We start from the raw sequence: 12,645 nt of genomic DNA on the forward strand, positions 1-12,645 counted from the left end.
ACTGTGTCTCCTTTTCTAAGTTACAAGAATTGGGAAATCTAAAAAGGGCTATCTAAATCTTTCCTCTCCTTTGAAATTGGCTGAAAAAATAAACAACAACAAACATTCAACCCTGCCAATGCTTTCTAAATCAGTAGTGATCACAAGATGAAAAGTTTATCTGAGGAAAGGAAGACTTAAACCTCGCCTATTACCTGTATGTTTTAAGTAGACCTAGAAACACCTCTATATTTTATTATAATAATAAGCATCATTCACCTTGGCCATTCAAAACTACTGTCTAATTGTCTAATGATTGAGGAGGGGGTTACTAGATGACACAATACTGTATATTCCCACAGCTCAGATAGAATAAAAAGCAGTAAATATTAGCTGTCATTTTGAATCTTTAACTCCCATTTCCTGCATAGAGAACAAGAAATGTTTCTTTTTCTAGTTCTACCTATTTTAATCCTGACAATAAAATAATTCCACGATAAACTTTCACCTTGTGAGACTCTCCATTTTGCAAAACACTTTGAGATGTTTTTCTTGTGTGGAACTCAAGGACTGGTGATTTTGCATGGAAACTGGAAACCCTGATCCATCCTCTAGTGACAGAAAGGTATCAGTTTCTGCATTATAGTCTAGATGGAATAACCACGACTATATTTAACTTCCTGCTGCAATTTAGGAAGTAGTACAAAATTAATGAAACAACTGTCTTTAGAAAACACACAATAGCTTGGTCAGAACTGTGGCCACTGAGAGGAGACAGCTGTCTGCTAGTGAAACTTTTCAGACTGCAGAGCAGAGGTGAGGAAAATAAATACTTGTCAGTATTGTTGAATCCAGGAGGCAGGGATTCGCATTAAGGAAGGCAGAGGTGGCTAGATCTTGTGGGCAGAATACCAAAGAGGAGGAGATGAATGGCAAGAGAAACACCATTTTCTCAATTCTATTGATAAATCCTAAGGCTTGCTAGGTAGAGCAAAATTTCACGAGACCAGGCAAAGAATAGGGAGCCATAAACGGAATAGGTCCCAGAGACCACAAAATACTATGGGATGCCTATTCTCACCAGCCAGAGGAATTCAGTGGTCATACAAGAGAATCACAATAGCAGTGAAACTACTCTAGTCTTAGGAAAAGCTTCTAAAATTATTATCAGAAATCTTGGAAAGATTTAACTAATCTAGTAGTAATTTAATCACATCACAGCCAAAAGAAAAGTCTAAAGCTCTAGAAAGGAGTAAAAAAATTACCTGAACTCTCCAGTATAAAATTCATAATATTTCATAACCAGGAAAAATGATATTGGCATACAAGTGATAGAGATAATACAGTTAGTAGTGCTAGCTTACACATGTAGCTCTAGCTACTCAAGAGACTGAGATCTGGAGGATCATGGGTTAAAGCCAGCCCAGGCAGAAAAGTCAGTAAGATTCCATCTCCAATTAGCCAGAAAAAAAGCCAGGTTTAAAGCGTGTGTGTGTGTGTTTGTGTGTATGTATGTGTGTGCATGTGTGTATACACAGATATGCATGTAGGTATGTATGTATTCACTTATATAAAAGCAAAATGTAAACTTCAGTATTAAAGATGTGGACAGCTGAGCACTGGAAGCTCATGTCTGTAATCCTAGCAAATCAGGAGGCTGAGATCTGAGGATCACAATTTAAAGCCAGCCTGGGTAGTAAAGTCTGTGAGACTCTCATCTCTAATTAACCATTTTTTAAAAAATCCAAGAAGTAGAGTTGTGGCTAAAGTGGTAGAGCACTAACCTCGAGCACAAAGGCTGAGGCAAAACACCTCGGCCCTTAGTTCAAGTCCCAAGACCAGTACAAAAAACAAAAAAGACAAGGGCAGTACCTACATTTGCAGAGTGTAGAGAGGTAGAAAACAAGAAGTACTTCCCCCACTTTTCTCTTCGTAAGAAATTGAGCTGAAAATTATATTTTGTGAACATTTATATATTATATAAATATCAAAAATCAAATAAGCATCCAACTAATAAACAAGCCACTGTAATCAGCAAGATGCACAAGTAAACTTGAGCCAAACCAAGTACAACATTAAATTCTTTTGTGACAAGTCATATTTACTAATTAAATTTTTTAGTCAGGTTTTAAAAATAAGAAAATTAAGAAGAAGCAAGTAACTTACAGAAGAAGATTAGCACACAATAAAAAAGAAAACAACAGCTTGTCCTTCTCAAATAGTGATCGACATATATTACAGTATAAGTTGTATGTGAAGTGGTCATTTAAATATCGTAGGCGCTTTTCCAAAATTTTAGATTTATTGCTAAAAGATTGAAAAAGGAAAATATATTGTCAAGTGAAACTAAGAAAACATAAGTAACATGAATTAATGATTTGCTTTTATCTAAGTATTCATATTTAAAGAATTCAAAATCACAAACACAAGTGAATGTAAAACTGATGAAATCTGAATAAACTCTATGGATTATACCAAAGTCAGTTTCTTGGTTGCTGAATTGTACTACAGTTATGCAAGATATTACTTCGAGAAATAGACTTAAAGGGACAAGGAACTCACTATTCATTTTCACAGGACTTTTCTATACATTTTTGGTTCTTTTCGTTATGTCACTTCTTATGAATATAAGTATTTCAAATCTTAAAAAATAGCTCATAACCCCATGAAAAAGTGAAATATGGCTTTATAACATCTACTTTTCCAGATCAAAAAATGTCTTATGTAACTCTCAAATGACTGAAGACAGTAAATTTAAAAATAAAAGCACTTACTGGAACTCTGTCTGTGTCAAGTTCTATGCTAGAGAGGAAAATAGAAGAGGTAGGGATAGGAAGGAAATGAGTAGAGCTACCACAGGGCAACATATAGCTCCTTGTAGTGATGAAAGTATTTTTTTCTTAACTATATTGTCAGTCTCCTAATCATGATATTGCTCTATAGGGTTTTTTAAATACTGTCACTACAGAAACTGGGTAACAGCTAATGAGGTCTCTTTCTGTAATACAATTGGCTTTTGGAGTAGATGATTTATGCATTCAAACTTATAATAAACTAATATCACTAAGAATGAGGGAAAACCTAACATTTTATGTTAGGTTTTATATTTTATATAAAAAGAAGCAAATAAACTTAACTGTATTCCAAAATTGTATTCCTAGTTGTATTCCACAATTAACATCATCACTAAAGAGGAAAACATTTAACCCAAGTAGCTTTATTTTTGCCAATATGAGGGCTAGTCATTTTCCTCAAGGCTGGCTCTCTACCACTTGAGCCATAGCTCCATTTCCAAGTTTTGGGTGATTAATTAATTAGATATAAGTCTCCCAGACTTTCCTGCATAGGCTGGCTTTAAACTGGGATACTCAGGCCTCAGATTTCTGAGTAGCTATGATTATAGGCATGAACTACTTGCACCCAGTCCCAGTAATTTCCAAATAGAATATTTTATGTCTAAAAAAAGGTTTGCTGTGTACTTAGGCATTCAGCTCTCTTGACTATGTATCTAGTACTGGGATTGCTGGATCATATGGCAAATCTATTTAACATTTTGAAGAACTTCCATAGTGACTGCACTATTTAAAAATTCTACCAGTAGTGTATGAGAATTTCAATTGTTACATCTCACTGAAACTTATTATTGCAGCTAAGTCAATTCTTCAACTTGAACTTCCTCAATCATGTGCAACTTGGAATTCAAATTCCAAATTTGATTTTAATCACTCCAGGGAGATTGTTCTACTAACAGTTCATGTTGTAAGAAAATGTTTATAGTAAACATGGTAAGCTGAAGTAATATTTTATTTACTTAACAAATGCAGTAGTATTTGTTAAATGCTCGACACCATTATAAACCCTTTTTATTGTCTCCTTAAATTCTCCTAACAACTTTAAATAGTTATTATCATTATCCCTATTGTATAGGTAGAGGAAACTGAGGTAATCATAGTAATGTTAACTGACTTGTCTGTATTCCTGCAGTACTCCTGCCACTCCTGTGGCAAAACTGAGATTTAATTTTCCAAAAACTTATGTACATTCACTAATTAATTAAAGTCAAAGTATGCAGCAAGCTAACAAAAATGTGGTACTAAAGCCTTTTAGACACCTTAAGGCTGGATAAAGATAACTGTGTATTACTGAAATATTTGAAAGAGAGGGGAAAAGTCCAAAATGAATACTTTTACATCTAAATCTTAAGTAGGAGTGAAACAACTTAAAATAAGAAGGCTTTAATTACCTTTCTTTCATTCTTTTCCTTTCTCCATGTTTCCCTCCTTCCCTCTTCCTTCTTTCTACCTTCCTCCTCTCTCCTTTCTTCTTTCTACCACTGTTTAATATTCTACTATATATGCAATTATGTTTTTTAATGATGATGAAAATCCAACTTAAGGAAGATAGGTGAAGCTACAGAGTATTTACCTGTCATGAATAGAATTGATGTACAGGTTCACAAACCAGACGAGAGAGTACTGGTACATGGGATCAATGTTAGCCAGGTCTGCAATGCTAAAGAATAATACTGATGAATGTTTAGCGATGGGCCTATAGCCTTCTCGAGACTCTGCTATTTTGAGCTCTGTTTTTTCTGCAATCTAGAATAGAAAAATCAATATTAAAAAATAGAGAATGGGTATGAGTGTGTGTGTGTGTGTGTGTGTGTGTGTATGTGAGAGAGAGAGAGAGAATAGGGAGTTTATTGTAAGTAGGAAAGTATTTCAGTACAGTTCATAAGAGAGCTTTTACAGGGTTAAAAACTAAAAAGAAGGAAACTAGGAAGGGAGATACAAGAAAGAAAGAAAAAAGGAAGAAGAAATTTAAAATAGAAGAAACTAAAATTTATGATTAAAGGTGTATTTACTTATTAAACTTGTTCTTTCCTCTTATAAGAAAATCAGAACTATCAATATTTGCTTATTTTTTCTGACTCTGACATGTGTCTACTAGTTATTCACCTCTTTGTGTTTTAATAAGTCAGAAATGAGGGAAGAAACAGAGAGCTAGACTATGTATATGGAAAGGTGCTGACATGGGCACCAGAGTTCAGTGCAATGGTAACTGGTAGTTGATGGCTTATAAATTGAGAATATACCCTGCTACTTTGCCAAAGCTCTAGGTCAGCACAAATGATGTGGGAGAGGAATCTATGGTGGTTCTTTAAATACAGGATTATGTCATCTTCAAAGAGGGAGAGTTTTATGTCTTCTTTCCTTATTGGGTCCCCTTTATGTCTGTCTCTTGCCTTGTTGCTCTAGCTAGGAATTGCAATACTGTATGGAAGAAGACTGGAGAGAGTGAACATCCTTGTCTCATTCCTGATTTTGGAAGAAATGGTTTTAACTTTTCACTATTAAGTATAATGTTGGCTGTAGGTTTGCCGTATACAGCCTTAACTATATTGAGGAAGATTCCATGGATTCCTAGCTTCCCCAGAGCTTTTATCACAAAGAGGTGTTGGATCTTGTCAAATGCTTTTTCTGCATCTATTGAGGTGATAATGTGGTTCTTGTCCTTGTTCCTGTTCATGTGTTGAATTACATTAATTGTCGTGCATATATTGGAACCAGCTTTATATCCCTGGAATGAAACCCATTTGATCATAGTGTATTTTTTTTAATGTTGGTTGACCAGAATTTTATTGAGAAGTTTTGCACCAATGTTCAACAAAGAGATGGGTCTATAGTTCTCCATGATTAAACAGTACTCTATGTATCACACAGTGAGAATAAAGGAGGCTATTCTTAGGAGGATCACAACAGCTCAATAATGATGTGCATATGGTCATATATGAAACTCCAAGAAATAGAAACAAGAGGTTTTCTAATTAGACTGCAGTTATTTCTCTTTTTTTTTCTCCTTTGTTTTATTCCCTGGTGTCACTGTTTTTATATTTCTCTACCCTGTGTCTTGTATATAAGTTTATCTGATTTGGGGAAGGAAAGAAGAATCACAGAAATGGTGGGACAAAGGGTGATACTCACTGGACACTATGTTGGAAATGAACTTTACAACTTGAAGGGGAAGGGAGTAAGGGTGAAAATGGGAGAAAATGAGGGAGGGGGTAGCCCTGTTCAAAAAGAAATGTAATCATTACCTTACTTATATAACTGTAACCCCTCTGTACATCACCTTTACAATAAAATTTCAATTAAAACAATATTCAGAATAATTTTTCAACTGGTTTCTTATATATTTTGCCTTTCTGGACTAATAGAGCTATAAATAATCAATCCCAGAAAACAAAATTTCTCGAATATATAGTTCTTCACTTGATACTTCCACCCAATAAATAGGTTGATATTCTAAAGGAAAAATGTTGAGGGTACTATTCAGACTTGCTCTCCTTTTTCTAATACTATGCACTGTAGATTACTTGTCTCCTTTCCTCCACCTGGCATTCACATCTCTCATATCTATCTCCATCATATCTCATTACAATCTAATGTCCCAAGGACAATCTTATTGTTTCCCAGAGTACTTCAATGTCTAGTCAACCAATAACTACTTTAAAATGACTCTTCTTCTTCCTTACACATAACAATAAATGCATTTTAAAAACCTTCATCTAAATTTACTTTTTCTGTATGTAGATACATAGAGATTTTCCCAAGTTTTGATTAATTAAAAAGTAAGATATTTTCTTATGAATATAAAACTAGTTTCAGTGGTTTCACATTTCATTCTTTTTCTTTTCTAGAAAACTATAGAATTTCTCTCATAGGCTGGAAGCAAATTACATTTTTAGAATCAAAACATTTCTAGGGTGCTTTTCTCACCTGCTGTTTCTTTGTTATCTCATTGGACATAATTTTAGCTGAGTCCAAGACTTTGATTGCACTTTCATCTTCTAAAATGTTCCCTTCTGAAGATGATAATGTTTCTAAAATTTTTCTCTCTATTTCTTTTAGCTGTTTTTTATTGGCTGCAGACTGAAGAATTAGAGCATTCCGTTCTTCTTCCAATTCTGGTCTAAATAGATAAAAACATTTAGTACAAATTTTAGCCCTTATTTCTAATATTCATCAAAATGTTATGATTTTTTCAATCATTTTATAAAAATGTAACATGAACTAAAGTGATGAATTTTTGCCATAACTTAAGAGGAAATATTTGCATATATCTGTGTATATATATATATATATATGTATATACACACATGCACATACCAAAGTAAATGTGAGTATATTAGATTTATCTTTATGGCATATCCAATTATGTAGGAATCAAAATGAGAGAAGTGACTCAGAGTAGAAATTTTTAATCTATTCCTTGACTTTGTCATCACTAACTCTCATTTTCATCATTTCTTCTGCAGTAGCAAACATGGAACAAGTCACACACCTGGGTTTTTAAGTGAAAGGCAAAACTCACATGTATATCTTAATAAATAAATATGGGGATAAAACTTTCTTTTAATATCTATAGATATCCATCCATATTTTAAAATTTTTTATTTTACTTATTTTTTGTTTATGTGGTACCTAGGAATTGAATTCAGAGCCTCATGCATGCTAAGCAAGGAATCTACCACTAAGCCACATTCCCAGTTCCCATCCATAACATTTTAAATAAAATATCATGCCTATTATATGTAGTTTTGTACACTGCTATTTTTCTTTCCTGTTCTTTCTAATTTTATAAACATTCTGTACAAAAGTCTTAGAATACGTGTGTGTGTGTGTGTGTGTGTGTGTGTGTGTTCTATGTGTGTCTGTGCAAGACCTGGGATTTGAATTCAAGGTCTGAGCACTGTTTCTGAGCTTTTTTGCCCCAGGGTAGTGCTCTAGCTCTTGAGACACAACTCCACTTTGGCTTTTTGGTGGTCAACTGGAGATAAGAGTTTCACAAACTTTCCTACCAAGATTGGCTTCGAACCTCAGTCCTTAGATCTCAGCTTCTTGAGTAGCTAGGATTCTAGGTACAAGCCACTGAGGCCCAGCAAATGGACATTTTTTATTACGTATATACCATAGATTCCTAGGGGTGAAGATTATGTCTCAAAAGTCAAGACAACCACCACTAGAACTCCAATATAACATAGTTGACTTATAACTTACTTATTACTGAATGACAATCTCAAAGGAATATATAGTTATTTAACTTAAAGTGACAAACTATGGATTGTATCAATTTCAAAATATTCACAAAATGAAAATGTTAATGGTCTACAAATATTCCTCTCTAGGGTAGGCAGAATCAGTCATAATTTCAATTACATGTGTGAAAATGGAACCAGGTAACTTGATGGGATGAGAGAGAATAGTGGAAGGGGTGACACTGATTAATATGCACTGCAATCACAAACTGACATGTTGAATTGAAACTCCTCTGTACAACTACTGAAATAACAAATGTCTCTAGACCATCTGGAGGCATCTAAGAAGATACATACCTCTCCTTTGCAACAACAATGCCTAGCAATTGATCTTCAAGTCCTTCTGGGGTTATCATGAAATTGAGCAAGGACACTTTTGTAGCCAATTCTGGCATGTAGTGTGGATTTCTTAACTTTGTGGTGATATAAAATTTGAATTCAAAGGAGTACTCAATAATGACTTCACCAAGTCTAATGCAATCAATGCCACCTACATTTCAGAAAACAAATGCTCAGTAAGTGAACCAGAGCTATATAGCACCTGTTTAGGTTACAAGTAAGAGATCCTAATGAAATATAAAGTAGAAATAAGTGGGCAAAAAGTCACAGACACAGACAAGTAACAGGACTCATTTTGGAGTGGTACTAGGCATTTTCTCTGATTCCATTTGAGTTCCTGTCAATACATTTCAATCATGATTCCCAAGTATCTATATATGACTAAAGCTCTTAAAGGTATTATCACTCAGCAGAGATAAAATTTCGATAAGCAGAAAGATGTAAAATGGACAATATTTAGCTAAACTCAACTCTCAACTCAACCATCACTATTTATAGTAATAGACTTTGTGTGGTCAAAAGTCACAAGTTACTTCATGTTCTCTATAGAACAGGGTAGTCTATATAACAATAGTTAAGGGAAGAAGTAAAAGCATTTTTTCAGTTCATTCCTGATAGCTTGTGACAAATTTATTTTCATTCACAATGATGACACAGAGTTCTGAAACACTGGCATTATCAAGCTTATGTAGTATTTGTGTTTTAACTCTCAAGAAAAATCCAAACATCTTTAAGTTCTACCAACTAATATTAATTGCACTCTACCTTGTTTAAAAGTTTGTTTAAGTAGTAAAGGCTCCAGAGATGGATCTAGTTCTTCACCAACATTTTCTAATAAAAGTGGAAGTCCAAACTGGATACAGTTTTCCAATGTTCTCATATAGTCTGAATCTGATAGCTTAATAACATTAAGTTGATTATCCCTCTCAGAGTTTTTGATCCATTTATTGGCTTGACCCTGGGGATCAATCATTAAAGGCCTAGAAACAGGAAGAAAATTCTAAGAAATACACAAATGGTATAATTTCTTTAAAATTAAGTGATTTAAATAACATATCACCACCAATCTGTATAAGTACTAACTTTTTCACATGTATAATCAAGACATCACAAAACTCCTGTTAAAAAAGTGGAAAATAGGGGGCTGGGGATATGGCCTAGTGGCAAGAGTGCCTGCCTCATATACATGAGGCCCTGGGTTCGATTCCCCAGCACCACATATACAGAAAATGGCCAGAACTGGCACTGTGGCTCATGTGGCAGAGTGCTAGCCTTGAGCAAAAGGAAGCCAGGGACAGTGCTCAGGCCCTGAGTCCAAGCGCCAGGACTGGCAAAAAAAAAAAAGTGGAAAATAAATTTTTCACTTATTTTTCAAATGAAGAGATTCAGTCTCAGGGAGTACATTGCCCAAGACCCCAAGATCTTAAAAGTCAGTGATGGAAGAAGCAAGATTTATGAACCATGTTCTTTCAAACACTATTGTCTTTGGGGTTTTTTTCTTCATCTTATTTTTTTTTCAACACTGGGGTTAGAACTCAGGGACTCATGCTTGCTAAGCAGGCAACCAGCTACTTGAGCCATATCCCAGACTTTTAATGAAAATTTGAAAACATTACACTGGTTAACATGAAAAGTAATACCATAATACCATAAAAAGTAATACCAAGTAATACCATAAAATATTTTGTATGTGAAAATCCTAGAGCCCTCTGGGACTGAAACTGGCTGCAGGAGATTGGAGTGATATTTGAACAATACCAGTAGAAAACTCTGCGTGTGTGTGTGTGTGTGTGTGTGTACCTGCTGCAGTCATTGGTGGCTCATGCCTGTAACCTTAGCTACTCAGAAGGCTGAGATCTGAGGATCTTGGTTCCAGAAAAGGAAAGTCTATGAGATTTTATGCCCAAACTTAACCAAGAAGATTTAATCTCCAATTAAGCACAAAAAAAAAAAAAATCTGGAAGTGGAGCTGTGGCTCAAATGGTAGAACACAAGCCTTGAGCAAAAAAGTTCAGGGACAGTGCTTAGGCCCTTAGTGCAGCTCCAGGATCAAGGCAGGAGGGTGGGGGAATTGGCACAGAAGACAGGAAGAATCCCTGTTATTTACTTATCTCAACAACTGCTGGCTCCCTGGATCTGTTACTAAACTGCCTATCTTGGTACTTCTTGATTTCTTCTTATCTACCGTAGAATGTACCTTTTTGCTTATTTTCCTGTAACTCCCTTAATAGCCCAAGGACAATCTCAAATTATGAGGTGGGGATGTGGAGATAGGATGAGTTTTACATTGTCTGTTAACCCATTCCTCACCCCAAGAGTGAAATAAAAGATTAGTCACTTCATGGGCATTTCTTCATCCATTGCCCCAGAATCTGCTGGTCAGAACTGGTAATAGTATTTCTATAAAATATTTTATTTGTTAGCTTATAAATATTTTCTTAGTTAGTAAGTAGAACCACAAACCAAGTATCCAAGTTCTGTTTAAGAAAAAATGATTCATTAAGAAAGAGAGCAGTGGTTATCAGGAAGGGTGTTCAGAATGGGTACATAGGTGCAGTTGGATATAAGGAATAACTTCCAATACTCAACAGCACAAATGGAAAACTATCATTGACAATTAGTTGTACATTTTAAAATCTTCTTCTAGTGGGGAAGAAAATATCTCTAACCCAAAGAAAAAAAGTGATGATTGTTTGAGATTATGGATATACTAAACACCCTGATCTGATCATTACACATGTACATATGGCAGAACATTACATTTTATCCTATAAATATGTACAATTATTATGTGTCAATTAAAATTGTTTAAAATGTATAAAGAAGACAGAATATAGAATTTCAGGCATTTAAATAAGATATGCTTTCCCCTTCCTTAGTGATGATGCTGACTGTCTGAAGTTCCTTTTGCATTTGATACATTTTCTTTATTACAGCCCCAGGGATGGGGAGGGAGCTGTCCCACATGACTTCATCTTTTCCAGAATTTACCTTCGATTTCAAGAGCTCCTAAGGTAAAAATAACATTCTTCATTGGCTACAAATAGGCTCTTAAGTCAACTACTCCAAGGTAACTTTGAGTTTCTTTCCTGCCCCAAGACAAAACTAGATATCTGGTTCTTTTCTTTCTCAATTCAAATTGTACCAAAATCCTACCTAGAGTAGTATTTCATCTTCCCTGGGGCCTGTATAAGGCCTGTCAAATCATTTCTTCTGGTCATATTAAGGCAAGGGCAGGTGGGACTTAAAATTCAATAAATCTAGTGGCTTTTTCATGGAAAAATAAATTTCTATTAAGTAAATCACAATAACATACATTTGAGGGACAAGCAAGCAACATCCATTAAAGGATAAACCACTCTTATATGAGTACATGATGGATAGACACTTACGCTTCTCCTTTGTGCTGCCCATTTCCATTGGCCTACAGTGTAGTGACTCAGAGACAACCAATGCCAGGCAGGCTGGGAAAGTGTGAATACACTATGGTGAAACTACAGCAATCTAGTGATGATGATATGAGATTATAATGAGATGTTTCATGGAAACTTTCATTAATGACCTTGCCTCAGATGACTGATGATGATGTAATTGATTTCTTCTATCAACACAGATGATTTCTCCACCCCAACTTTTATCCATCTACAATTTATCTACAATTGTTGCAAATGGCTTTAGTTTTTCCTCCACTTAGAATTATGCTTGCTGTTGGTTTGTCATAGACTGCGATGTAATTGATTTCTTCTATCAACACAGATGATTTCTCCACCCCAACTTTTATCCATCTACAATTTATCTACAATTGTTGCAAAAAACTGAGTCCCAAATGAAAATTGAATAAGTTACAATACACAGAAAGGCATCAAAGATCCATGACAAAATGTTGGATGTGTTCTATATCCAAGATTGAGCAAATCAAGGCAAAATAATCATGTTGCTGGCAACACACACACACACACACACACACACACACACGACAGCTATTAAAACTTAAATGGTGTTACATTCTACAAATGACAAGTACAAAAAAGAGAGAAAAGTGTCATCTTTACAAGAAATGGACAAATGGTTATTTTTTATTGTTGAAGTCAAAGGCAAACCTGTGTGTTATGGCAAGTTGGCATTAATGAAAAGAGCCAATCTGTAATGTCATTAAAGCTCAAAACATGCTAAAATCAATCAATTAGGCCAACTATATCTGTATAAAATTAATTGGGGGAGAGAGAGTG

The 12,645-nt window shown here is 34.9% G+C and overlaps 1 protein-coding gene across 1 annotated transcript in view; it reads right to left on the bottom strand.

Annotated features, from left to right (window-relative positions):
• Nucleotides 1-12,645, bottom strand: part of Dnah12 (dynein axonemal heavy chain 12) — a 152,463-nt gene that overhangs the window by 23,959 nt on the left and 115,859 nt on the right. Inside the window, exons 55-59 of the mRNA XM_048354870.1 lie at nt 9,182-9,396; nt 8,375-8,567; nt 6,759-6,951; nt 4,405-4,577; nt 2,146-2,286 (exon numbers count right to left, since the gene is read on the bottom strand). Coding sequence (XP_048210827.1) covers nt 2,146-2,286; nt 4,405-4,577; nt 6,759-6,951; nt 8,375-8,567; nt 9,182-9,396 — 915 coding nt within the window. The remainder of the gene's footprint in view (nt 1-2,145; nt 2,287-4,404; nt 4,578-6,758; nt 6,952-8,374; nt 8,568-9,181; nt 9,397-12,645) is intronic.

This window comes from Perognathus longimembris, chromosome 10 (genome assembly GCF_023159225.1).
Source record: "Perognathus longimembris pacificus isolate PPM17 chromosome 10, ASM2315922v1, whole genome shotgun sequence".
In the NCBI taxonomy this organism is placed as follows: Eukaryota; Metazoa; Chordata; class Mammalia; order Rodentia; family Heteromyidae; genus Perognathus; species Perognathus longimembris.